Consider the following 27654-nt stretch of genomic DNA (forward strand, 5'->3'; position numbering starts at 1 on the left):
TATAAGTGTTCCTATAAGCCATTTCCATACTATAGACAGAGAGCAGCAAAGGAGGCTTTCATATGCGTTTCTTTTCTTTTTTAAAACTTGTCTTAATACAATTAGTACACTGAACTGAAATTATTCCACAATCTTTTCCAGCCCCAATTTAAAATATTGCATTAATCATTTAACCAAAAGAAATAAGAGGAGATGAATGCAAAACTATAGATTTTAAAGAAATGTTGAAGGACAGGGGGGAAATATCCAACATCATTTTAATATTGGGTTTGTGGGAATTTGACTGGTCGTTACCAGAATACACATTTATAACCCATAAATAAAACATACAGAAACGATAAATTAATTTGATTCAAACCTTTGTGTGTCAAATTACAATCTAAAGTCTCTCTTTTCTTTTTCCCCTTTTTTCGATTTCACAATGCTACAGTCTCTTTGATCCTCAGTTTTCAAACCTAACATCAGTTCTCTCTCTCTCTCTCACACACACACACACTTCTGTGTCACTTCCACGTCCAAAAATAGATATATTTGTAACTTCCTAACCCAAAATAACAAACATACCTAGGGTCGCTTTTTAACACCTTAAAAAAAAAGAAAAACTCTTTCTGATTCAAAGGAAAGTTAAACGGGCGTCTGAAGGGAACCGAACATGGTCATGAGCCGGATCTGCAGGGGCAGTTTCCACTCCTCGCGATCGAGTCAGTGAGCCACTCCGCGTTTGCCCCTCCCCTCCCTCCTTCGGCAGGCGCTTGAAATCATACAACAGCGGGAAAAGTACCTAAATATTTGGTGCCCCGTTCCACTTGGTAGAGGACAGGAGTGCCGGGTTCCCAGTTCTGCGATCCCCTCCCCCAAGACAGACGGGAAAGAACCTTGAGCGCTCGTCCAAAGAATTGGGGGGTTGAAATTGTCCAACATTATTTAGAGGAGCTTTGGACCTTCCCTTGGACGGGGGTCTCTTTCTGTGGGTATTGGGCCAAGGGGGGCAGGGTAGCTTTGGGCACAATGTTCAGGCTTTCCGAACTCGACGGAAGTTTTCTCCCGCCCCACAAAGTCTCCGTGTTTGGCGGTCGGCAAGGAGAGGGGGGGTGGTTTCTTTAGGACGAGTTCATGATGGGCCTAGAGTACATCCCTTGATAATAGGAGGCGTCTCCGGCCAAGGGCGAGGCCTCGAGCCCGCTTTTGTTCGTGACTGAGCCCATGGCCAAACTGCCGGGCACCGGCGAGCCGTAACCGGCGTAGTGCATCACTTGCTCGTAGGCCTTCAGGTCCATTTTGGGGTGGGGAGGATGAGGGTGGTGGGAGTGCTGGTGGTGGGGGTGGGGATGGTGGGCGTGCTGCTGGTGCTGCTGCTGGTGCTGCTGCTGCTCGCTGGAGGACATCAGGTTGGTGATGGAGAAGGGGTGGTTGAAGGCGTAGTGGTGCTCGGCCTTGAGGTGGGCCTCGTGGGAGAGCCCCGGGTGGGCGTGATGCTGAGCCAGCAGGTGCTGCTGCTGCTGCTGGGCCGGCGACGGGGCGGGCTCCGGCTGGCCCTTGAGCTCGGCCAGCGAGCGCTTGTGCTCCCGGCAAGGCGAGGCGTTGGAGCGCGGCGATTCCGAGCCTCCGTTGGGCCCCTCGCGCTCCGCCTGCGGGAGCGCCTTCTTGCCGGGGCCCGAGGCCGGCGAGGCCCCCGGTTGCTGCTGCTGCTGCTGCTGCTGCTTGGCGCCCGGCGGCTTCTCGCACTTGAAGCGCTTCTGGCGGCGCAGGTAGCAGCCGTTCTCGAACATGTTGCCCGAATCGGGGTGCAGGGTCCAGAAGGAGCCCTTGCCCGGCTTGTCTGGCGAGCGGGGCACCTTGAGGAAGCAGTCGTTGAAGGAGAGCGAGTGGCGGATGGAGTTCTGCCAGCGCTGCTGGTTCTGCCGGTAGAAGGGAAAGAGGTCCATGATCCACTGGTAGATCTCGCTCAGCGTCAGCATCTTGTTGGGGGACTGCTGGATGGCCATGGTGATGAGAGAGATGTACGAGTAGGGAGGCTTGGCGTGCGTGTAGCTCCGGCGGTAGCTCTTGGCGTCGCGGGCGCGGCCGAGGCCCACCGCTGGCCCGTAGCCCCCGCCGCCGCCGCCCCCGCCGCCGCCAGCCCCCACCGGGCTCAGGGCCGAGTAGGCGCCCAGCGCGGCCCCCATGGAGCCCGCCTGGGCGCCCAAGGGGCTCAAGCTGGGGCTCAGGTGGGCCGCCATGCCGGCCATGGCCCCCGCGCCGGGAGACAGGTTCATGCCCGCCGGGCCAGCCGCGTAAGACATGCCCATGGAGCCGCCGGACGCCACAGTCGAGAGGTTGCCGGCGCTGCCCATGGCGGGCATGGCCATGTAGCTGTTCATGCCCAAGCCGGCGTTCATGGAGGAGTAGCCCTGCAAAGGCGACAAAAGAGGGGAGCCTGGTGGTTAGCCACACTTGTGTCCAGATCAACCCCCCCCCGCCCCTCCGCGGACCCCATCCCCGAGAGCCCCATCTTGCCTGGCGACCCACGCTGGCGTCCTCGTTACACCGTAGCACCCCTTCCTGGACTTTCCCGAAAACCCTTTGAAATATTGGAAGTATTTCTGGAATGGCAGTAGCGCTGCCTTGGCCAGGACCCCGGAGCTTCTGTGACATTTGGCAGTTCGGTAGGAGAGAATTCAGCTGGTGCCGAAAGATCGAATCCCAGCCGATTGGAAACCGCCCCCAGTAAATTCAGTGTTCAACACAGCCAGCCTGCCCGGATCATGTCCAGGGCGAAGAAAGGCGCTACTGGAAATTCTACTGGATCTCTTTAAGAACAAGATTTGGCTGTTCATCCCACAGATCTTGGAGAACACAGCCCAATTCTCAGATTTTAACAGCTCCGCTGGTGTGTATGTGTGGTTTTACACCCTACTGTATGGGAAAGGGTTTTGCTCAAGTAAATTGCCTAGTTTCTCAAAGATCAATGGGAACTTAAACCTGTCACTCGCTAGGGAGGAAGGAAGTAGTATAGAAACATCACATTGTGTGCACCAACACACACACACACACCCCTCCGATATTTAGCCTTGTTGATCTAGAAATCTAGAAACAAAGTCCGACGTTTCCAGCACCTTCTCTCTTCAGAACATGCAGAGTGAACCAATGATTACTCAGAAGTAGGCGCCATTGGATTCAGTTAGGATTTACTCTCTACTACCGGTAAGTATGTGCACCATCTCAATTCGGGGAAACACCAATCAACTGAACGAAGTCCAGGGCGTTTGCTTCCCAGTTAGAAGCGATTCCTTTGGATCGCAATGTAACTTACTTCCCCAAGTAATCAGTGCGTGTTAGCATTGCTAGCCCACCGGCAACTAGATCCATTAAAAGTCTCGACCCCAATTAAAAGTGTTCAAGCTTAACTCAGAATTTAATCCCTGTTCTTGGGAGTAATCCACATTGATTCTCCGCGGAATTTTAGTTCCCAGCAAACTGAGGACTGCAACTCAATCGCGGCGCTAAGGCAGCTCAACAGATCAAATGAAACCCTAAGGAAATCAGCGGAAGGGCTGAGTCCAGACCCGCGCCCTTAAGAAGTGGGGGGTATTTTAGACCGTCAGGGGGAAACCTGAAAAGTGCATTGGATCAAGAAAAAAAATGTATTGAAGTTCAAAGAACCATGAAGTTTCCTGGGCCATTTGGAGCAGATACATCCAAACACCTTGAGAAATTATGGGTTGCAGGTAAATCTTTGCTTCCTTTACCGGCGACTGTCAAATAAATAACACATTTTTGCTCCCCTTTACATTTCCTTTCCTTTCGACTCTGAACCTTCCCAAGGCAAGTTTTAGAGCCACAAATGTCCCCCCAGTTCTCCTTGCTTCCTTGTAGTTCCCCCCCCCCCGCGCCTCCCCCCCACCCAACTTCTCTCTGCCAAACACAACTTTGTTAGGATAGCGCGGCTAGGCATGGCAAAAGGATTTGGAGGCTTCGCAAGTCAATATTTGATCACAAAGTTAATATTATCTCAAGGCTAACAGAGTGTTGTATAAAAGGAGAGAGGGAGAGAGAGAGAGAGAGTCCTGTTTTTTGCAGAAGGAGGAGGCTTGGGGATTGGGTGGGGGACCCGCACACAAACAGAGAGAGAGAGAGAGAGAGAGAGAGAGAGAGAGACGCGCACGCCAACACACAGAAGTTGCCTTTTACCTCTGGCTCGCCGTAGTAGTTGCTCCACTCCGTGTGCTCGTGTCCTTCCATTTTCACGACTCCCAGCATACTGGAAGCGGAGTGCATAGCAGTTTAAAATTTAACAGCCACAATAAGCGACGGCGGAGAGGGAGAGGGCAGAGGGAGAGAGAGCGAGAGAGCGCGAGCGCAACCTAAAAAAAAAAGTAGAAGAAGGAAAAGGAAAACATCCCCCTCTGTAACCCTCCCTCTCTCCCTCCTTCCCTCTTTCTCTCCCTCCTCCCCTCCCTCCCTCCCTCTTCTCTATGTGTGATGGAGAGGGGGAGGGGGATTTCAGCTTGGGGTTTGTCCCTGCTTGCTATTGCTGCTGCTCCTACAACTACTGCTTGGGTGGGTTTCACAGTGAAGAGTCGCCCGGAGGCGAAGGCAAGGTGGAGAAGGAGGAGGAGGAGGAGGAGGAGGAGGAGGGAGAGAGGGACTGAGGGAGGAGGAAACGAAGTGGTGCAGTGACGTGGATGCCCGAGTACTCAAGCAGGCAGCTGCGGGGCGCAGCTCCAACCCGCAGGTCCTGGGTAGACGCTTTGAATAATCAGGTCCTGCTTATGGATCTCCTCGCCAAGACATCTACTTTGCGCATCTTTTGGCGAGACTCAAAAGGATGTTCCGTCCTTTTCTTCGCCCCCCCCCCCCATGGTTTTCCCTGATCCCTGCTTTTTCCCTGCTTTTGGTAGTAGACTGTCACCGACGGAACCTCTCATTACTCCGCCCCTAAACATGCCTTCACAAACTGTGGCAAGTCAGTTGCGAAATAATGATTATCTTGGGCTTTAAAAGGGGTGCTCCTCTTTCAACTATAGCCTCCCAGTTTGTTCGTTTTAATAACAAGACGCCTCTGAAACGTCAGTGCTATATAACTGAGAAAGTGATTTCCCCCCAATTATTGTTAGGATTAGAACTGGAATCTGGTGGAATATCAGTTTAATAACTTGTTGTTGTTGCTATCGTCGGACCTTCCTTCTCGAACAAGGTGAGACATTTTCTCTTTTCTTAAGTGAAGTCCTTGTGTTCAGTTGCTGTCTTCAGGAAAGAGAATTTAGTGGGGGAGTGAAGAGCATCTGCTTAAGGCTACAGTAGACGTTTTCCAAATGCATGGTAGCAGGTTGAACAAATATGTGATCGATTGATGTGCCATCGAGTCGTTTTTGACTCCTAGCAGCCACACAGAGTTTTCTCCATGTTGATCCATCCCTAAGACCTGATCTTTCAGGTCTTCCAACAGTGTACTCATTGCATAATAAGGAATTTCTGTACTTCTATTATCTTTATGTTTAAAATTTAGAAAGCTAAAAATGACAATTTGAAAAACCAAGCTGTTCTTTGGAAATATTTCATTGCATTGAGGTGCCTGGGATAGCTGTACCTCTGGGGGGCAGGGGACTTCACCTTTAAAGAAATAAGGACAGTGAGCAGGACTATTTGTCATTGTGAGCTTTTTGCATTTAAGCAAAGACCTTTTGTCACTTATTTTCACTCTAGCTATTCTCAAGCTCTCTCAAAGTAGGATGCTCCAAATTATCTGGAGGCCAGTTCCCAATCAGCATTTACTACCGGCCACCACCTGACACCCCTGAACCATTGTAAAGTCTCCCTTCATTGCTGTTATATTATTGGATGATTGGATAACACTACGGCACAATACATATTAAGTGAGGAACCAGCTACAGCAATTAACAATATTCCACTGGTAAAGTGGTCCCTTTTAGGTCCCTTTAAAGTCCCTTTTAATATTGCAGCAGGCAAAACACAGAAGCCTGGCAAGTTAGTTCCAGGAAGAAGCTTGTTTCTCAGCATTGCCTCTAAAAATGAAGGCAACCAATCGACAGTCAGAGCTGGAGGAGGGAATCATCCAGATCAACTGTCTGCAGCTGAATCAGGAGGTATGCTTGCAAAATAATTGGTGGCTGAGGAATTCTGGGAGTTGAAGTCCACCAGTCGTAAAGTTGCTCAGGTTGGAGACCCCTGGTCTACAGTAGCAGGGTGGATGGTCTTCCATTTCAGGGACAAATTGTCTCCACAGTCAAATTTCAACCCCATTTACATTTGGAGGGCTACCCTGCTCAGAGCAGCAAAGGACAATATCTCCCTATTCCGAAGTCTGAAAAGAGTCTTCTTTTTCCCCATGAAGAGAGTTTCATGGGAAATTCTGCTCAGTCAACTCCTTGTATCAAACCTTGGCACAAACACGGATCAGCCATCTCTTTTTTCCTGATGTGACCCTCTGATGTTGCGCTCATCGCATACTCAGCCCATGAGTAAAGCAGCCTTAATTCTCATAAACTGCACCACCAACACAGTTGGGCTTTCTTTTTTTCAGCACTATCCACCCACAGCCTCAAGATATATAAAACCTGTTAAGCAGTTACCATCTCTGACAAAATCAGAGCAAAAGACCATAGAGCAAAGAAAAGAATTGGCAATGGGAAAACAAATTTCTGCCAGCTGAAAGATGAGTGAAAACACTTCAAGTCAGCCCTACACATGGGGCCCTACCCCTCATAGTGAGAAAATGGCCATTGATAGACCAATAGACACTGATCTCAGTTGTCCTTACAGCACCTCTTGAGGCCTAAACAGTAGAGTTGGGCAAGGGAAAAAGTCTTCTCATTAGGAAGACTCAACAAAGGACAACACAGAACTGGCTCATCATATTTTCCAATCTATTGGAAGACAACACATACAACTCAGAATCTAACAATTACTTTCTTCCTCCAGCTCTGGGAAGTTTAAAGCCACCTGGTGCCTGTTGAGTTCACAACTTGAAGGCCAATGAAGTCAAAGAGGATGAAGACTAAACCCAGAGGCCCAGAAGCAGAAATTCAAGCACTCTTGAGATCCCAAAGGCCTTTTACAAAAGAAGGAGAGGAGGAAGGGAGGGATGCATGGACAGATTTCAGAACGGCTTCGCAATCCATCAGACACTCGGCCGAATTAATTGAAATGCCGCTTAACACACAATTCTCAGACCAATAGAAGATACTGTTATGACTTTAGGTGAAAATTTGATTCCGCAATTAGCTAAGACTCCCTTGACTGAAGCACAAAGTAGCCAATCCCTTTCCGTCTTTTGTGAAACTAGACAATCCGGCCAAACAGCAGGTCGACTGGGCCCTGCAGAGGCCATTCCAAAACATGGCGGCCTTGAGGTGCCCTGGCGGAGAAATGATTGGTGCGTCCCCAAACGTCAATTGCGGGAGGCGCTCTCCGCTTGCCTCAGGCGAGGTGGGCCGCCGCTGGCTTGGTGCGGCCCAAAGCCAGACGAAATATCCGTGGGTAGAGGCGGGTTCTGCGCCTGGATCTGCCTAAAGAGAAAAGAAAGAAAAAAGTCCTTAGGAGACGGAGGTCACTTGTTTCCGCTATTGTTCAGCTCCGCGGATGGGTATGCATTCAAAACCAGCCGCCCGGTCGCCAAGTGTCTGCTTACGGTCCTGGAAGGGCTGAGGACGCCGCTCTCAGGCCCATCTGAAACAACAACACCCACTCGCTTTTTCTAAAAGGATGCACAAGAGTAGCAGGCAGCTGAGGGCAGGATTTTACCACAAAGGCCCAGGTCTCCACTAAGTGCCCACCCCGGCTACACCTTAGCGTGCTTGTGGGCTGTTAACATCACCTCTTAGCCCAAAAGGTGCCTTCTCTCATAGACTGCATTGTTGACCCAATTCAGTACAGAAGAAACTTGCGTTCCTCCAATCAAGTTAGGTTGAATTATTATTATTAGCTTGATTTTTCATTCTTGCTCCCCCAAAGTGGAGCGCGGACTTCATTGCCCAGCATTCTCAACAAGGGGAATCTGAAGAGGGGAAGTTCACACATATACAGGATGCCCAGCCTTGGGGAAAGGCTAGCCCACACAGGTGGTGCATTTCCCCCACCCCCACTCCCCATTTGTCTTAAATGTATTCTTGGCTACTTTCCTCAGAATTAGGCATGCAAAATTTTAATATAGCAGATGCCCTCTGCTGATTCCTCCAGACCCAGGTACTGTTTATTGGTCTTCCAATTTGTTTCTTTTCATAGTTCAAGGTCTGGCTTTGTCATGCAAATCCTAAACCCGGTTCCTACAAAGTGGTCAATGTTATTATGGTTCATTGCACAGTCAGCCAGATGTTAGACTGGATTCTACATTTTTTTTCCACCAAGGACCTGGGAAGGCAGATGTTATTTGGTGGTGTTATTATTTGCAATGCTATTTTATTCATTAAAGTAATATTTAATAAATTATTTTCCTGTTTGGAGGTTGATAAACAATCTGAAACTTCATCAAGGGGGTCAATGAGCAGAAGGGTTTGGGAATCCCTGTCCTAAAACAATAGGGGCCAACAGTACTTGTATTCCCAAACCACCTGTTGTTCCCTTTGGAAAAGAAGCTCACAAAGATTTGTTTTTATTGGAAGGCTCCTCTAACCTTGGGTGCACAGGTGGCATGTGATACAGCCATCACCATTACAGTGGTTACAGTGCATTGTAGTTACAGCGATACAGAATTACAATGCCCAACACATCTGAAGGGCAGGAGATTAAGAAAAGCTAAAAGAGTTTACCAAATCAGAAGGGGAAGGACCTTTACCCCTCTTCCACTTCCCAGAGCGGGCTGCTTGACATCTTCCTGGCTGCTGCTAGTTTTTAAATTATTTTATTGAATTATTAAATTATTTTCCAACAAAACTTAAAGAGTATTTTGATTTATTTAAATTAATGGATAAATAAAGATGTCCTGAGGGCTGTTTGCAGAAAGGTAGCCTACTGCGTTCCTTACCACATGCACTCCTATCACTTTCAAGGAATGCCACAGCATTTTAAGGCAGAACAGGTATGGGCGAGCTCTCTCCAGAGTGAAGATCAAATTCATTAACATTCAGAGCTTGTTCCCTATGCTTCTTAAATACATGTGAATTTAATGTGCTTTCTTCTTAGTCAAGACAAGGGATCCCTGGCAAGTAGTGTAAGGAACCAAACAATGTCCCAGGAAATTTCCAGCCAAGCCGCCTTTCCTTGTTGAGGAAATGCTGTCTTTCAGTGTCCCCAGGGTTCCCCAGAGGTGTTAATCTCTGTTTTCTCTCTAGCAGCTACACTCCGGGGCATCATCGGAGATCCACATCTACTATGTGGCAGGACAATGCTGAGGGCTGGGGGTCTCTTTTGCAAAGTGTCAGATCCATAATGGCTTTCCTGTAAATGACACCTGGGGACAGATTAATCCTGTTACAGCTTTACTTCCTTGCTAGTTCCCAATCAACACATTGGGGGTGGGGGTTACAGAAGGACCGATTAATTTCTGTTTCAAAGCATTGCAGGATGAAGTGAAAATTGCATCCTGTTGCACAAACCTTGAGCTTGTCTCGAACCTTTCCAGAAAAAAGAGATAGGAAACTCTGGCAGGAATGTCTAGAAATAATTGATGAGACACGTTTGTGGATTGGGGGATAACATCTGTTAGAATTTCTCTCAGTGTCTTGCTAGGCAGTTTAGTTCTACTAGCAATAGATGGTTTTAAAATCCATGGAGTCTTCTCAAGCAATTCAAAGGCCTTGGACAAACGTATAGTATTTGCTATGTCAATCATATTTGGCACATTGCATAAATTACTTTTTAAATACTGAAAATAATCTCTTGCAATTTTACTACATTACAAAAGGGGATGCCAAATGAAAATATAATACTATGTTTAAGCATATTTAGGAAATTGTAATTTTCATAACAAAATATCTTGTTCGTCTTTTCTGGCCTCTATCCAAGGATGTACCTTTCAAATTATGTAAATTGATTAAACAAATCAATGGACAGCTTTTGCACTCTTTATTTTCCTAAAATTTTATTTCACCAAATGGTATTTTAGATTTTAGATTTTTAGATCTAATTTCATGAGAATTAATCCTGGAACTGCCAATAAAGAATTCATTGTGATAAGCATTCAAGTCATCATCTCAGAAAAACCCTATTTCTTAAAATCAAGGGGGGGTGGGGTGAGAATTAATTCTGACAAGGCAGACTGTTGACAAACTAGCAAATTATCCTAAAGCAGAGAGATTAGGTAATAAATGCCCTAATTTAAACCCAACCAGACCATAATCCAAAGAATTAGATTATAGCCATGTCTTTAGGGGGAAACAAAGAACAAAAGTAGCAAGAATAAAATAGAAAATTTCATGTGGTAAATTTGTATTTTGATCTTGTTTTGTCATGAAGTTGGTCATCTGTAACAAGACAACCTACTGCTGAAAATTGGAGTATTTGTGCAGGCTGCTCTCTTTCATGTGCAGTATATAGTTCAGCCATGATTCCCATTATTTCCTCTTGATATTATGCATTCACAGAATTAGACCAGAATAATCCTGTTCCCAATAATTTGATCTATTTAAACAGAATGAGAATCAGAGAAAATTGTGTGTTCGTGCTCTGTCATTAAGTTCAGCAGACGTATTTTGATATCCCTTTTCTTTTACAAGTAAGTCAGTGCCAGCAGACTATTAAGAACCAGGTAGGACTTCCTTCTGCTCATCACATTCCCAAGACCATCAATTATTACAATTTTTGCCAGTAAAGTGTTAACACTGATCATTTGTCTAGCTGCCTGTTGATGTAGAATCTCCAAAATGTGTAGGGAGCTGAGATAATTAGGTCATGGTTGTCCCAAAGGGGCCTTTCCAAAAGTCAATTGGACATTTTTTGTTTTTGCTTGAAGACGTTTTTGCTTCTCATCTTCAGAACTGAAGAAGCTTCTTGGATGAGAAGGGAAACATCTTCAAGCAAAAACAAGGAAAGTCCAGTTGCCTTTTGAAAAAGCACTTTCGGTGCTTTTACATAATACTACTGGAAAATAACCTTTTTTGTTCTTAAATATGAAAATTGAGTGACCAATTAAGCATAGTGCTGCTAAATGTGCAAAATGAATGCCCACATGGAATTCCTCACCAAATGGAAGATTTCTAGCAGATGAAACCATAGGACAAGTGCTACAATTACCGAATGTGACCTTTGTTTAACAATTTAAAGAATCCTACAGCCAAATCTTTTAAATTAACTTTAACATTTAGTGGTTAATGGATTAATTTCATGAATTAACATTTCATTCATTAAAGTACACTCAGAAGTTATAACCAATGTGATAAAGATTTTTCAGTTTCGACAGGTTGTACCCAAAGGGGGCAAGAGAGAGTCATGATTAAATAGCACAGAAAGAAAAGGAACCTGACTTAATTCTGTTGAATTATGGCTGTTTAGCAGGTGGTAGCACCCAGCTGCCCTTGGAAGCTAAGTAAGATATGGCCTAGTCAGTATTTGAGTGGGAAACTACAAAAGAATCTAGTACTGTACACCAGATGGGGAAATCTAAAACATCCTACAAGTCAGCAACAACCTCCTGCTCTTATTGCTCAGAAAAAATCAGTACGAACATCCCCCTGAAGTTACAAGAAGCTGAGTTGCACATCAATATTCCCCGTTTGGTCATATTAAAAATTATAATTTGGCAGCAACATTGGGATGAGTTGAGGTTAATCCATGGTCCTGTTCTGACCCAAACCTTGTTCCAAGGAAACAAACATGAAACAGAGGTAACAGCAAAACCTTTTAATGATTCTTTACAAATTCCGTTCCTTCATGGTTAAAAGGCTGTGTCAAACTAATTGTCTCTGATAAGAACGAGCCTTGCCAAGGTTGTGCAAGGCTGCCAAGAATACTAGATAAAGTTACTAAGAAATATTTCAAACAGAAAGAGTCTCCAAACACCAACCAAGATACTCCAAATGTCCACAAGGCTTGAATGCAGAAACTTCTTTGTTTCCTGCAAAGAACTCGGATTTCTCATCTGGCTTTTATCTCTTAAGGGAGGAGCCATTACCTTGCAGCTTTACTCCCGAGTTGCCCATGCTGCTGCAGCTGCTTTTTCCGTCAAGCAGCCCTGTGCACATGCACACTGGCCACAGGCTCCTCGGGGACGTCTTCACCACTGCTGCCAGCCTGCACAATCTCCAGGGGTGGGATTCAAATTTTCTAACAACTGGTTCTGTGGGCGTGGCTTAGTTGGTGGGTGTGGCTTGGTGGTCATGTGACTGGGTGGACGTGGCTTGGTGGTCATGTTATTGGCTGGGCATGGCCAACTCAATATCACTCACATTGAGGCACACATCTCCTCGCCTGGCATCTCATGACTGTGGGGATGCTGCAACAGTCGTAAGTGTGAAAAATGGTCATAAGTCACTTTTTTCAGTGCCATTGTAACTTTGAATGATCACTCCACACTAGCAAAGTACCAGCAAAGGAGGGGGGGGAAATCCAGAGAAGTTCCTGAGACAGGAAGTCGAGTCCTGCCAAGAATGTAATATGGATTAACGGAGAGGCAGTTTCTGTAAGCAACACCAGAATGTTTCCTTCCTGCCTTCCTTACAGGATTAGGCCAGTAATTTCTTCTAACAACCGGTTCTCTGAACTGCTTGGAATGTTAACTGGTTCTGGCAAATAGGTGTGAACTGGTAGAATCCCACCCCTGACAATTTCCGAAGGCAGCATTCCACTCCCTGATGGTCTTGGCCCCATCCCTGCATCACGCGCAGGCCCCTCATCTGAGTCCTCGTTCTCCGAGGCCTCAGCCATCCACACCTGCTGCCAGCAAACCACAACAGGTCCAGGGCCTTAAACTGTATATTTGGAGGCATCTATATGGACTAGGAGCAGGTCTTGGGGCAAATAGAAAGAACCCCAAGAATACATGTATTTTGATCTCTTGTCTTTCTCTGGGCAGCTTGGGATCATAGCTCCAAACATGGTAAGGAGGACTCATAATTTTTGTTCTTATGTTCCAACGTAGACATGGAATCCAGCATTTAATTAGGCATGGAGAAACAACTAATAGCTTTTGAAAGAATGTGTCAGAAATAGCATATGGGAGACTAAAAACCGTACACTCCCAGTATTACAGCCATATTCCGAATTGCCCCAGCAGTTAACTTTTAAACAAAGAAAGTCACCAAGCAGGGCTTTCCCTGTGTCATAATGTGGTATTGTTCCTTTTACCTGCGTTTGAAGAGAGACAGTGCTCTGTACTCTTTTCAACATTCTTCCTTAATAGGATCTTCCCAGAGAAATACCAGGAGTGATGGGCAAGCTGTCAGCTAGGCAAATGTGTCCATCTTACTTGCTCACTATTACTCATTTTCTCATAGGGCCACTGGCCAAGCTTCTGTACTCCCCATCAGAAGGTCCTGGAATATAATTTGGAAACCAGTGTGCCAATGTGATGTATTTCATGTACTATCAATAACAGATGCCTCATATGCACCAGAATTTTGGAAATCAGCACAGAGGGCGTGTGCGTGTAAATTGTCTGAGTTGCCTATACGCAAAATGGCTATTGGAACTTATGAAAAATTATGAAAAGCTTCCAAAACAAAATAAATAGCATCCATCTGTTGGTTGTTTACTGTATCTCACATGACTTCCACATGTCTGATGCTCTCATCTCACACATTTAGTTAGGCAAACAAGAAGCACAGACGGCTGGTGCCAAGTCCGGAACAGAGGATTTGGTATTAAAAATGCAATGTTAACATGCTTATCCTAAGATTGTGGTTATTTCACTAAACATTCTGAATGATAAAGAGCCACATTTTGTCATATGAAAGTATCTCCATATTTCTGAATGGAGGCATAACAATATTCTTCCTTTCATTATACATTGTTCCCAGTCTATGGTTATGCTAGCTGTTGGTGATGGGAATTATGGTAGGAATTATTAGAGGTTACACGTGCAAAAGTCTGAGGTATCATATCTATAAATCAAGTATAAGACCCTGATAGCTACATCTGCTTTGAGCAGCCAGGTTTTAGACATCAAATATTACATTTCTGAATGATTGGTTTTATAGGAGAATCCCTTTCCCATTTTATTTGTAGTATTCCACCTACAGACTTTGGAATAGGCCCTTTTATTTGGGTCACAAATTGTTTAGCAATAATCTATTTATTGTATTCATTACATCTGGAAATATTTAATGAACCCATGAGAGAACATTCTAATCATATTTAACTGCATAAAGTTGTTAATTAAATCAAACATAATTACCTTAAAGATCAAAAACCAAAAAAAGTACTTTCATTGAGAGTACCATAGCTATAAAAAAAATATGACAAGTCCAATAGTGCTGAACCTCCTTCCCCTATTATTTTAATAATATTAAATTATTAATATTAATATTATTAATATTATTCCTAGTCTATCTGTGGTGGACTTAAAATACTAGAAGTATTTCCATTTCAAAATTGAATGAGTTCATATTTTAAAATAATGAGTTTGAAGGTGCAATTTAACTTTAAAACATAAGAACAGAAATTTGAGGTCACTATTTCAGATTTAAATAAAAGAAACCTACATATATTGTATGGAATTACAGCATATAATAAACCACTTATCAGATATTGTCAAGTTTTATTACCTTTTAAGTTTTAAATGTTGAGTTCTGCCTGTCTGACAACTGTTAAAACATTAAACTTCAATGTAGAAGAGCTCTTGGATAGCATCAAAAGCTGGTCTTTCATCCTCTCACCTCCTTTCAAATATTGCCAAATATTGATTAATACTGTACTACTAAATATTTGTTTTTTCAAATGCTGAAAGGAAATTCAAAATATTTACAAACCAAGATCATAGCACAGATGCCGCCATCGATTGCTTTACGAAACATATCTTACATATTCCCTTACTTTTGCCAAATTATTTACTCCTATCAAAACATATTTTCAGAGATCTATCCAGAACACAATTTAGGAGAAATTGTGTAGTATGCTCTTTTTCATTTTCAAAAAGTATTATATTCGATTACGCCATTGCCAGATTAAGAATTACAAAAGATTTATAAAGTAATACCAGTCTTTATACCTCCTTTATATTCAAAAATATGTAACAAAATTTTAATCTAGTCATAGTTTTGTCTTAAAGCAATCAATTGGCCATCCTAATGAAGCACTATAAGAACCACAGACTCAGTGGTTCAAGTTACAGCTAACCAGATTTATCTGGAAGTAGGCTTATTTTAAGAAAACATCCATATTGATATTATCATTAAACATGCTTCGCTTTGCCTTTATCAATGGAATGTTTATCAAAATAAACATATGAGACTGCTTGCATTCATATTTTGAAAAGACATTGCATGCATTGTAGGAAATCTTCCTCTTTGAGTGCAGTTGAACATCTAGGATCTTTCAGAAAGGATTTAAGACACCAGATCAGAGATAGAACAAGGGTGAGGTTATTAAGCCCTTCTGCAGTTGAGACTTACTCTTGGTTAAAAAGGAGAGAGCCAGGACAAGAGGATCTGACTGAAATCTAGGTGAGAACTGCAGGAATGACCTTTTCTGAAATTACTTATCTGTTCTGTGTTCATTCAGTTGGAACAACACAGAAATCGAGTTGGTGTTGCTTATTATATCTTGCTTCCTTTATTCTTTTCATTATATTGTTTGTATATTACTGCTCTTCAGTCAATTTTGCTTGTAAAAGTGCTAGGAGAGCAGATCTTAACTGAAAAGTTGAGTGTGGAAAATGGGATAATCCCAGAGCCCACATTAGGGTAGTAGCTTACCATGATAATCTTCTAAGACAGTGGTCACCAATCAGTAGGCTGCGACCCACAGGTGGTCCGTGAGAAAATTTTGGTGGTCCACAGAGAAATGTCACCCCCAGAGCACCCCCATAAAGCAATTAATCCAGGCTGCACAGGAACACAAGACTGCGCCGCCCACATGGCCCATGGGAACCCTCCCTTGCCTGCTAATTGTTACTATTTTTCCATTTTCCGACCTTCAGCTATTCTGCTGTGCCAGGAGATTTAGATTAGCTCGTTCTCCCTTAGGACTGAGGATTCTATTATTCAGTGCAGACTCAGATAGCCGATGGCAGAAACACAGATCTCTAAGTAAATCTGTGATTCTGTGAGCAACACAATCTGCCCGCCTGCTTTGCCTGATTTTGGGTAAAAGTTGCTCTTTTTTTATAAAAAAAATCAATATTTACATACATGGTGTGTTGTGAGTTAATTTTGTGAGTTTGCTTGCTAGCAAATTTATGAGTTCGCTTTCAAGCAAATTTTATGTGACAGATTTAGCTAGCTGATGGCAGAAAGATAGATCTCTGAATGAATCTGTGATTCTGTGAACAACTCAATCTGCCTGCCAGCTCTGCCAGATTTTGAGTAAAAGTTGCTCTTTTTAAAATAAAAAATTCATTATTTATATAAATATTTATAATATTTACATACAAGCCATGCCTAGCCAGTCACATGACCACCAAGCCACACCCACAAATTAGGCCACACCCACAGAACCAGTTGTTAAGAAATTTGAATTCCCCCCTCTCTCTCCCCACCAATGTCAGCAAGCCACTGCCAGTCAAAATTCATATTCGTGGTCCCTGGGATTTAAAATTATGAGTTTGGTGGTCCCTGAGGTCCAAAAGGTTGGCGACCACTGTTCTAGGAGATAAAATAGTGAGCGAGATTTTGCATTTCCAAGATCTTGCTGTTAGTCAGGATGGTTAAAATCTCTGTTACCTTGCCTCATGAAGAATTATAAATAAGACCTATTAGATCCCAACTTTCATGAAATACAGAGGTATACATGCTACCTGCACATATCCTCCCCACAATGCATGAATACTTGGGTTGCTTAGTTGTCACTGGCATGACTTGTGAGGCAAGTGCACCCATCAAGAGCTTGTGTGATAGATAGGGCTCTGGAACTGGCCGAATAGGGTGCTGTATGGGGGGTGCAGGCACAATTAAACACAAAGATAAAACAGTCCACAAAATACCCCCAAAATTGAATTCCTAACTTCACTTGTTTGGGATGAGGCACTTATAAAGAGCACTGAGAAACTTCTATAATGGCTGCCACGCTTACATAAGTTTCTCACTACATAGGACAATAGAATTTTGTTATAAATTTTTCTCAAGCATTTTGAAATCTAAGGGAGTATTGCCTTAATACAGATTTTGGGTATGTTTTTCTGGTCAAAACACGGAGTTTGCTGTATAATTTGAGAAATAAAGTAATGTACATGTAAGAAACCGTGAATATAATCAGCTACAAATCTCTGCATTGAAGAGGATGTATAAGAAATATAAACATCTGAATTTGCAAAAAGGTGTCATTTGTTTCATGTAGAGGCTTTTATTTCTACTTAGTGATCCATTAAAACATAAGTTTTGCCCAAACTTTTGCATGCAACTGTATGACAAAAACAAATTTTACAAGGTGTGGTAAAGTTTAAGAGAAGTAAAACTCCACAGCAAACATTCTTCTATAGAATATGCATTTAAGTACATCACAGTGCAGCACAGCTGTAGCCAGCCTGGTTGGTTCTCGGTTTGGAGCCTGTCTTATGTGTTTACCTGCAAATGAATCTCAAATGCTACTGCAATGGGCTGTATCCAAGATGAGTGGGGGGAAGCAAACAGCTCTTCTAAAGCATCTACACCACTGATTTTTTCACTTACATAAGCAAACTACCTTGGCTATAAGAGTTTTAGCTGAAAAAATAGATAAATGATAGAATAGATAGATAGAATAGATAGATAGATAGATAGAGAGAGAGAGAGAGAGAGAGAGAGAGAGAGAGACAGACACTGCATTTAAAGGGATTCTTTCTTGAAGCAAGAAAGCACCCTGGATGGGATGTGTGTACAATTAAACAAAGCAAACATTCACAAGAAGGCGAGGGCATTTGCATTCTTCTTTGGGCTTCCCAGGCAGGGAGATGTTAGTGAATCACAGGCAGAAAAGGTCAGGAAGGGCCAAATCCCCTGCTGGGGCAAATGGCAATGAGATAGTTACATTAAACATCAGTGTAATAATGCCAAGAAAACAGAGCAATACTACCAATAGAACCGCTGTCATTATGAGACCCATTTTACCCCTGTCTTCATCCACAGAGGCAATAAGCATTTAGCTCTCTCCATTTTAGATGCTCATCATCCCTTAAGAAAGTGTATACAAGAGCATAATTGGCCATAAATCACCCATTAAACTTGATACTGGACAAGCTTTTGAACTTTATATCTTATCTTAACCTAATCTATCATTTGGGTTTAATAATTGTGTTATACAAGGTTCAGAAAGGCTTGGGTTCAAATCACTTCTCGGAAGACCTTGGTTCTTCTTAAACATATTAATGAGGAAAACAAGAACCAACCTTTGAAATGACAACCTGTTTTGTAGAAATCAAATGTTCTATTTTGCTACATGTATACTAAACATTTCCCACCATTATTAAAATGGTATTGAAGTAGGAACCAGCAAGAAACGAAGAGGTGAGAATGATTAAAAGAAAGAATAGATTCCTTTTTTATATGCTTTGGGGGGACTTCAACTTTGAAGTTGAAAAATAATGATTTTGTTTTCAATATCCATGTTCAGATTAGTTCTGCTGTCCTGCTGAAGCACAAAGTTCAGGCCATTTCTCCATATCTGATTTTGCCACGTCTAGTCATTTAATTTTCAATGGAAAAGCAAAGATAGGACTGTAGGTGCATCTATTTTATATAAGACATTCTTTATGCAGCAGGTTATGTGTGCATAGACCAGTTTGTTGGGTAGCTACAGCTCCACACTTTTTCCTAACAGAGTTTGCTAAAATAGTTTTTTAAAAATTCTTCAGAGGGTAGTGCAGAATGCTCATTTTAGACACTTTCCTCATTTAGGCTGGATCAAACATTTTCCATCAATGTTTTTCCTCTTTGAAGTCATGGCCCAATAAACTGGAGGCTAACAGAATGCTTAGTTATTTGTTACATTCCTACCCCATGTTTCCTCTGAATACTTTCTCCTCTGAGTTCCACAAACAATAACTTAGCATGGGCTAAAGAGAGAAAATGACTTCTCCCAAGTCACCCAAGTGAATTTCCATAGCTGAGGCAACCTTGAGTCTGGTTCTCTCCACTCTTAGTCCAACATCTTATTCCCTAATACTGATATAACTCTTGGAATTGTATTTTAATTTACTGGCTTGAATGCCTTGAATGGAAAGGATTAATGCAGCAGATTATTAAAAATACTGAATTAGACTCTGCCTAGATTCCTCTTCTTGTGTGAGGCCCAACCAATTGCTTTCAGTGGCTTCCCAAAGCAGCTTTTCCACCTTGTCTCTCTCACAGCAATACAAGATAGTATTGTACAAGGAGTGCTGACATGAATTTCTTATCTCTCTAATGTTCAATGTTCAATGAGGAAGATTAGACAAATATAGCAGCATTCGCATATTTGCAAATCAAGCAGTCGCTTCCCTGAGTAATATAAAAAGACAGCACTGTGTTCTGTCCAAAAGCTCTATCTTTACAAGCTAAATTTTAAGTAGCTATGAAGGCCTAATTTTTAGAGTAACGTTCCACATCGCACTCTTGTGCCATCCAGCTTGTATTTACCCAGCCAAGGCCTTTTGAGTTCAACCCCGGGGCTCCTGTTCTTACTTTTTATTTTGCAGCTAAGGTAGAAAAAAAAATCCTCTTTTTCTTCCACAGATTAGCAGCTCATCAACTCCCTGGTGTCCTTAGCAAACAGAGTCTTCCTTGCTGGGGAAATAAAGTTTGCCTTGTAATGCGGATGTGATCCTGCAGAGAAAAGGGAGGGAATTTCCGGGCTTGCTTGAAGCACAGCTGCTTTCTTTCCTTCTGCTACCATGGCTATCGGAAGAATGGAGGCTGAGTGTGATACAGGTGAGCAAATAGTATCTGGAAGGTGGAAACTACACTTGGCAATGATGCACATTCTCTCTAGAGCAGCAGTTCTCCAATGTGGTCTGGGGATCCCTGTGGGTCCCCAAGATCCTTTCAGGGAGCCCATAGTAAATATTTTAAAACATTTCATCTTAAATTGGTAATATAGTAAGTATCAATAAATACAATCCAATAAATCCAAACTTTTAGGAATGTAAAGGGTCCTGAGACCAAAATGTTGGAGGACTACTGCTATAGGCCTAAGCAGGCCTATATGTGAACATGTGAGCCTGCTTATGGGTAGCACTGCAACTTTCAATCTTTCAACTTCTAGGAATATTTTATGCATGTTCTTGCTTCCCTAAAAAAATTTTCAGTGCCAAACACAGAAACTACCTGGGTTGTAAAAAAAAACAAAACGCTGGTTATGGTTTATACATTGGACACTAGTTGAACCTCACATTACTGCTGTATGGTTTTGTGGGTCAGGGTCCATCACAGACTTTAAAATGTGATGTTCATTCAACAACCATGATGGTAGGGGGTAGATTGGGAAGTCAGAGGAAAACAAAATGCAAAAAGTACGTAGACAGTAATAATATGTGGAGGCAAATAGCAGCAATGACAATTAACAAGGCAGTGTTGGTGGGTCACGCAATGATTCTGGCACTGATAAAGTAATTAACAGAAGTGGTGTGATAAAATTCACACTCTCAGTTTAAGCTTAGGTGACAGAATTGAATCTCCATGTCTCCCTGGTAAATCTTCAAGGACCCAAGATCTTGGGATACAGTTTAAAGATTAGGAGTAAAGGAATATATTTCTTTTTCTGAAAGAGATAAGAATCAAAGCATATACATCAAATAAAGATCTGTATGAAATTTAGATGGTACCATTTTCTTCAGGAAATAGAACTTTGTTATTTTAAAATAACAGACTCCTTTACTCCATATAGTTTATTTGGGAAAATATCCAAGTAGTTTCTCATTGTTTTATTCTAGAAGACTTTTTCTACCTCCAAGTCCAGTCTATAGCTTCAAAATTTTCCAATTCAGACTTACTCAGCTTATGAAGCCAAGGTCAGCTAGATGCAGAAAAACAAAGCCATTGATGAATCTCCCAAAAATGGCATTTTTCTTTTTCTCGAAGAAATTTTCTACTCTTTAGATAATAAAGAAAAGCTTGAAAACAACCTTACCTACCTGGGCATTTAGTGTTAGCACCTGATAAAAGGTAATTGATACAAGCTGAAAAGCACAGAGCAAAAATGGTTGCAGCAAAATCTCTAATCTTTAATTATTCCACATGAAGCCTAGAAGCATTTGGAGTAATGAAGATGGTGAGTAGTACACACCCACTCATATTGACTCTTCTCTTTAAGTAGCAGGAGAGGTGACCAGTCCATCTTCTATCAAAACTGAAGGGATGGTTCTTACCCTGATGCTCAATATATATGTCAACAGTAATAAAGACTACCTGGGAGAAAAGCCCAAAGTCCATTCAATCCGCAAAGGCTGTGGAAAGCAAGGCTTTGGCTCTGGTTTATATCACCTGAGGAGATACAGCTCAGGAAGGAACACAAATATACGTATCCTAGGATAATGTTGCAGGATTCAATCTGGGCCGGTCAATGGGACCAGAGGTTTTGTCTTCCAAGCTTTTAGACTTGTGCTTAAGACAGCTCAGCTTAATTTCTTTTCCATGCCACCATTTCTATTATATACTGTTTTCTAAATCTTCAGAATCTATCTCACTACTTGCTCTCACGACAAATAGTTGACATAAATGTCATTATTCAAAATCATCGTGGCTATGGAATTATAGAGAAACGTGGTCGGATTCCATTAGGTAATTTTTTTTTTCAATCATAGATTTTTTTGAGTGAAATTGAAGGCAGTTGGCATTTGCTTTTCCCAGCAAGAGTGGGAAGGACAAAGGAACATAGGAATCTAAAAATGGGAGGTTATACTAATCACCATCCAAACCACCTTGTTACCAACACTTGAAATCTTGATAGCAATTTCTTAAGCTGGCTTCATTTTGAGCTGGTATCAGCACAGAAGATAAGCCGCTTAAGGCTGCTGTAAGAAGAACACCCAGATCCCAATATTATGATACTCTGCAGAACTAGCCCAGCTTTAGGGACTGCCATCTTCAAGCAATGGAAGGAAATATAATTAGACAGGTCTGAGAGCAGGCCTAGTCTCTTTTTTATGGGGGCGGGGGCATGAGGCAGCATTCAGAGGTGTAGTTTTAGGTGGAGGTGTCAGGGATCTTTTCAGTCTTCAGCTCTCCCTGATTGTTGCTTCTCCTCCCCCTCATGACGCCTTCTTTTATGATTTTCCTATAAATGCAATTCCTTATGTCAGAATGGGCCAATCTCAGAGACTGGCAGGGAGGTCCTGAGGTCAGTGCTGTCCTTCCAACCTCAAGAAATAATCCAACATATCTTAAATCAGCTGAAGCAGTCTCTTAGGCCCCCAGATTTTCATTTTAATCTTGGCTTAATAGATCTTATGCATGATATAAAGAGCCCCACAACCTTTACCTAAGTCTAAATAGATTATGGGTTTAAGTTCCAGCAAAGCAAATCCTGTTGAAAAGTAGAAAAAGTAAGAACAATTCAGCAATGGAAACAATGACTCAAGGAAATGGTGGAGTCCTCTTTCCTGGACGTCTTCAAGCTGAATTCGGCAGGAGTCAGGGATTTATTTGAGCAATAGATTGGACTCAATTGCCTAAATGGTCCTTCCCAACTCTTTGATTATATGAGATCTGCATTTATCATGTACGTTAAATAAATAAGTATGTGTCTAAATAGATACAAAGAATACCCAGCTTTTATAAAGATTTGTTATGGAGGAATTTTTTTTAGTAAATACTACAACTGGGGATCTAGTTGAGTGTCATTCTAATCTATTTCTTACTTAATGAACAAATTGTTGGAAACTCTACTTGCTTTTCTTACAAAAGCAAACTCAGGAGAAATTATTTTTGCTAATTCCAAACAGAAATTGTCTGAATAAAAGTTTTTGTGACATCCTGAACCACTTTAATAGGCTTTTCCATTTAAAAGAAATAATAAATGCTCAATTTGCCAGGTATTTGCAGTTGAAGGAGAGTTAGCCTGCATTAAGATAGATGGCAGATGGAAAAATAAAGAGAAACCAGGGATGGATTCACATCTAAACATGTCTTACTTAAGGAAAGGGCAGGTTAGGAAAGAGTAGGTGGCTGAGATTTCTCACCACAGAAACAACATCAATACTCCTATTTACATTTCTCTCTAGATGCACCCTAACAGCAAAAGTGCCTTGTCAGAGAGTGTGGCCTGTTGCCTCATTGATAAACAAGTTTCAGTCTGATCATGGGTAGAATTCATGGATGTAAGTGTGAACAGTGATTTGATATTAACTAAGAAGGTGAGCTGGGATATTCAGACAACCTGAATATGTTAGGGCAGAAATATGACGTAGGCTTATCTGGAAATAAACCAAGGGAGCCTAGCAGGATCCTCTTCCATGAAAAAAGAATAAATCTGTGAGCAACCTCCATAAATTGCTCCCATGAGGCCTCAGTACTTTAGTTTCCATCAACACCATGGTGGTAATCAATTTCATTGTCTACTTCATGGGAATGTATAAAACACATGAGAGCTATTCTGATCATATGATATGTCGTGTATAAATTTCAAACATTGTTGGTATTGTTGTTGTCCAAAAGAAGTTCAGGCCTTTCATAAACACTACACTGCACTGCTCAAAAACGGCTCATTTTTGGATATCAGACGGAATCTTTAGGATATTTCATTTTTGGCATAAAGTGTCAGTATTGGAAACATGGCATCCCTCTTGAGAGGCAGAACTAAAATTAGGCAGCTAGTTTGGGCATCCTTATGTGTTCCAGAGTAAAATTGGGCTTCCAGAAAGTTAATTGGGGTAATCACAGCTTTTGAAGTGCTTCTGTTCAGAGCCCTGTCATATTTGGGTGCTCCTAAGCAGATGTGTCAAGAGAAAAGATATCTCTTTTTCAAGCATTTTGAATTGTCTCAGTAGGGCTTAACATAACCTTGACTGCTGTATCTCTGCACCTGTTGACAGATGATAAAACCAGCCCCACTAAGGGCCCTGTTTCGGTTGACTGAAATCCATTCAATCCTGTTACCTTACATAGTGCTAGTCATAGCTGTAAGTCACATCACCAATGTTTCTTGGCGTTTTGGGGGCCAGCATGTATAGCACTGATAGTTTTTGCTGCAACATATTATGGGTTTATCAGTATTAGTTCTCATCACAATTACTTCCAATGAGAACCAAGAACTGCAGAAATGTCTTCCAAAAAAGCACCGGCTGGCCAGCAGGGGAAGATGTTCTGGGTGCCCTCTCCCTTTCTACAGTGTGAGAGAACAACTCCAGACCCTGTCTAGCACCTGGGCTCTTCCTTGAAATCTGTATAGACATTTTGCAAAACAAGAGAGCACTTCTCTTCCGCTGTGCCACCAGCCTTATTTGAATGAAATAATTCTGTTTGACTACAATATGCTATTTCAACAGTTTTAGGTTGCATGTACTTATTTCAGGTTGATTTTGTTTTAATTTAATCACTTTAACAGGAAATTGCATTTCCAGGTATGGGAAACCTCTAAATGGTCCGATTAACATTTTAGAATCAATATTTTTAACAGAAAAGTGTGCAATTACCCAGACAAATTATGCCAAAGGTCAGGTGGGTGTAAGCTTCTCCATCCCTATGAGAGGATACATTAGGGGCAGAATCTTAAGCATTCAAACCAAATCCTAGACTTTTAAAAAAGTTTTTACAAATGAAGGGTACCCATTTACTCATTCTAGGTAAGACTTGCTTTGATCCTATAAATTGTCCTATAAAAGGACAATTTATAAAAGGACAATTGTCCTATAAAAGGACAATTTATCGGTTTAAAGCAAGATCTTATTCATCAACCATAAATTTCTATACACTATTTTCAAGTTATTCCATTGCCAAGAGCAGAATGTATCTTGTTGTTGGAGAAGGTCACTTAGATAACCGATCCTTTTGGCTTCAGAGAAATAAATTGTTTGAGTCTTGTAAATCTCTATTTATTTTATACCTTTAAAGTCAACAGGTTACTCTGAAAATTCTCATCCCAGGGAAAGACATAGATGGTGTAACTACTCTCCAGCTACACCTATATTCAAAGACCATCAGCATTCTGTAACTTGGGCAGTCCCAAATTTTGGTGTGGGAATAAGTAATACAACATTTACTCACAGTCAAAGGTTTCCACCTGGAGGTGCAGCAGGGCAATTGCAGTTCATAACAGCTGGAATAATTACGATTCACCGAGTGCAGAAATGAATAGTCCTTCCCCAAACATATCAATGACATTTATTCAGCGCCTACATCATATATGTTAAGTTTCACAGCAGCATTTAAGCATTTGATAGTTTTGCACAGCTACTATGCAATAGCATGTTGGTATCTGATAGCTGAATATATCATAGTCATCAATAGCTGGGCACAATTAATATGTAGCAGTTAATGTTTGATAGTCTCTGAAATATAACATTCATTGAAGCGTATTATATCTAATACAGTAGATTATGTATTCTGTATTATAAGTAGATAATGTATTAAATCTAATATATCTATATACAGCCATTCAGAAGACATTATTATTTCAGCCAGAATCTCCACCTTTAAATCCAGATTCAATTTCCTTTTAAAATTTAGAGAACAAGTTGTGCAATTAAAGTTCAGTATCAAAATGGAAATCTTAGTATATATCTAATTTTGAACATATGTGAATGAGACTGTGAACATAACAATTACTTTACTGCAGTCATAAACATCTTTCCACTTTGAAATTACATTTTTAGGTTAATTCTATGAAAAGGAATTGCTCAGCCTTCATAACATAAGACAGTGGAAGTCAGCTTTGTATCCTCCAGTTGTGCCAGATGACAGACCCCATCACTTCAATGGTCAGAAATTAAAGGAATTGTTATTTCATATACATGAGCCAAATGAGAAAGGGGCCATAGCATGTGTAAGTTTGTGTGTGCTTATGCATGCCTTTTAATCAACGTTGACTCTTAACATTGAGACTAGTAAGAGTTTTACCATCTCTCTTTCTCCCCTCCCTCCCTCCCTCCTCTCTCTCTCTCTCTCTCTCTCTCTGTGTGTGTGTGTGTGTGTGTGTGTGTGTGTGTGTGTGTTTGCACTCCTTCAAGTCAGACTTGATTCCTGTCAACTACCTGGACAAATCCCTGTAGTTTTCTTGGCAAGATTTCAGAAATGGTTTGCCATTGCCTACTTCCTAGGGCTGGTGAAATAAGGACTGCAGTAAATCCTCCATTTTGGATATTTATACAATTACCCCAGAAGCTCAAATATTGAGCAAATAGTTAGTAAAATGAACTTCCCAAGGATTTATTACATTCCTTTAAAGGATTTAGCCACAGTTCTAATATCACTGGAATTATTTGATTCAGTTGATTCTGTGAATCCACTGAGTCCGTGGGTTTCCTTTATAATAGTATAAAAATATAAGGAAAGTATAAACATATATAAAGAAAGGTTGGCTCCTATGTTGTTAGAGATATGCTGTCAAAAATGGGGATTTCCCTTACAGTTGTGTAAGACTTATATGGTGGTTATCTTAAGAACAGAACAGAATTCTACAAATTCCAAATGTCCAAAAAACCCTGTAAAATGGGGGTACAAGTTTTTTTGGCAAATTGAGCATGTTGGTTACCAAAGGTTCTGTTATCAATTAGACATTCTGTACAGTCTTGTTTTTTGAAATGGTACCAACTTCTGATAATATCAGATTACTGATGGACATTCCAACAAATCTTGAAATAGCTTTGGTAGCTTTGTTTGTTTTATTCTACTCTGACTGGTTACAAATGAGTTATTCTCCTCTGCTCCCCCATCTCCTGCCCCCCGCCCCAATGGATATGAAACTGTCAAGGATCTCTCTGGTCTTCTAGTGCAGTGGTCGCCAACTAGTGGTCCGCAGCCCACTGGTGGTCCGCAAGAAAATTTTGGTAGTCCGCAGAAAAATGTCACCCCCAGAGCACCCCCTAAAGCAATTAACCCAGGCTGTATGGGAACACAAGGCTGCGCCACCCACATGGCCAGCCCGCGGGAACACAAGGCTTGCATTGGAACAACACGAGGTAGTGACGGGAGCGGGGAAAGGGTGGAGGGGGGGAACTTGCCTGGCCACTGCGCTGCTTCTTTCCACTCCTTTCTTCTTCTAAGCAAGTTAGGAATGTGGCTGCCTTGGAGGGTGTGTGTGTGTGTATGTGTGTGATCTCTGTGTTAGATCGGATCTCACTCTCCCCCTCCCCTGAGAACAGAGCTCAAAAGCAGGAATGTGTCTGCCTTGGAGGGGGTAGGGTATGTGAGGGATCTGTGTGTGTGTGTGTGTGTGTGTGTGTGTGAGAGAGAGAGAGAGAGAGAGAGGTTAGATCAGATCTCTCTCTCTCTCTGTCCCACCAATGTCAGCAAGCCACCATCAATCAAAATTCATATCAGTGGTTCAGGTGATTTAAAATTATGAGTTTGGTGGTCCCTGAGGTCCAAAAAGTTGGCGACCCCTGTTCTAGTGTTATGGTAATAAGCCACCCTTTCTTAAATGGGATAACATATCTATGCAGCTAGGATACAAACCTATCAATCTAGGCACAGCATTTTTGTTGCTGTGTCTTCAAATCAGTCCTGGCAACTGCCTGGA

At 42.0% G+C, this 27654-nt stretch overlaps 1 protein-coding gene and 1 long non-coding RNA gene across 7 annotated transcripts in view; one reads left to right on the forward strand and one right to left on the reverse strand.

Annotated features, from left to right (window-relative positions):
• Window positions 1-240: 240 nt before the first annotated feature.
• FOXA2 (forkhead box A2) lies at window positions 241-4422 on the reverse strand. The gene is made up of 2 exons (XM_026700875.2): window positions 4171-4422; window positions 241-2390 (listed from the first exon to the last, which is right to left on the reverse strand). Exons 1-2 carry the CDS (start codon window positions 4255-4257, stop codon window positions 1101-1103), a joined length of 1377 nt encoding a protein of 458 aa, XP_026556660.1. The 5' UTR covers window positions 4258-4422; the 3' UTR covers window positions 241-1100.
• LOC113436441 (uncharacterized) overlaps window positions 3034-27654 on the forward strand; it is a 38131-nt gene continuing 13510 nt past the window's right edge. Inside the window, exons 1-3 of one of the 6 annotated variants that reach the window (XR_015743067.1) lie at window positions 3034-3183; window positions 19716-19910; window positions 25790-25959. This is a non-coding gene — a long non-coding RNA (uncharacterized LOC113436441). Of the gene's footprint in view, window positions 3184-4552; window positions 5177-19715; window positions 19911-25789; window positions 25960-27654 lie in introns of those variants that run through there. The other 5 variants (XR_015743063.1, XR_015743062.1, XR_015743066.1 and 2 more) reach the window with 5 other exon arrangements.

The sequence above is a fragment of the Pseudonaja textilis genome, chromosome 3 (assembly GCF_049901715.1).
Source record: "Pseudonaja textilis isolate UNSWEBS1 chromosome 3, rPseTex1.2, whole genome shotgun sequence".
Taxonomy (NCBI): Eukaryota; Metazoa; Chordata; class Lepidosauria; order Squamata; family Elapidae; genus Pseudonaja; species Pseudonaja textilis.

Coding starts and splice junctions, on each gene's coding strand:
- FOXA2 (XM_026700875.2), bottom strand. CDS start 4,257: ATGCACTCCGCTTCCAGTATGCTGGGAGTCGTGAAAATGGAAGGACAC. Junction 2,391..4,170: donor ACTACTACGGCGAGCCAGAG/GTAAAAGGCAAC, acceptor TCGCCTTTGCAG/GGCTACTCCTCCATGAACGC.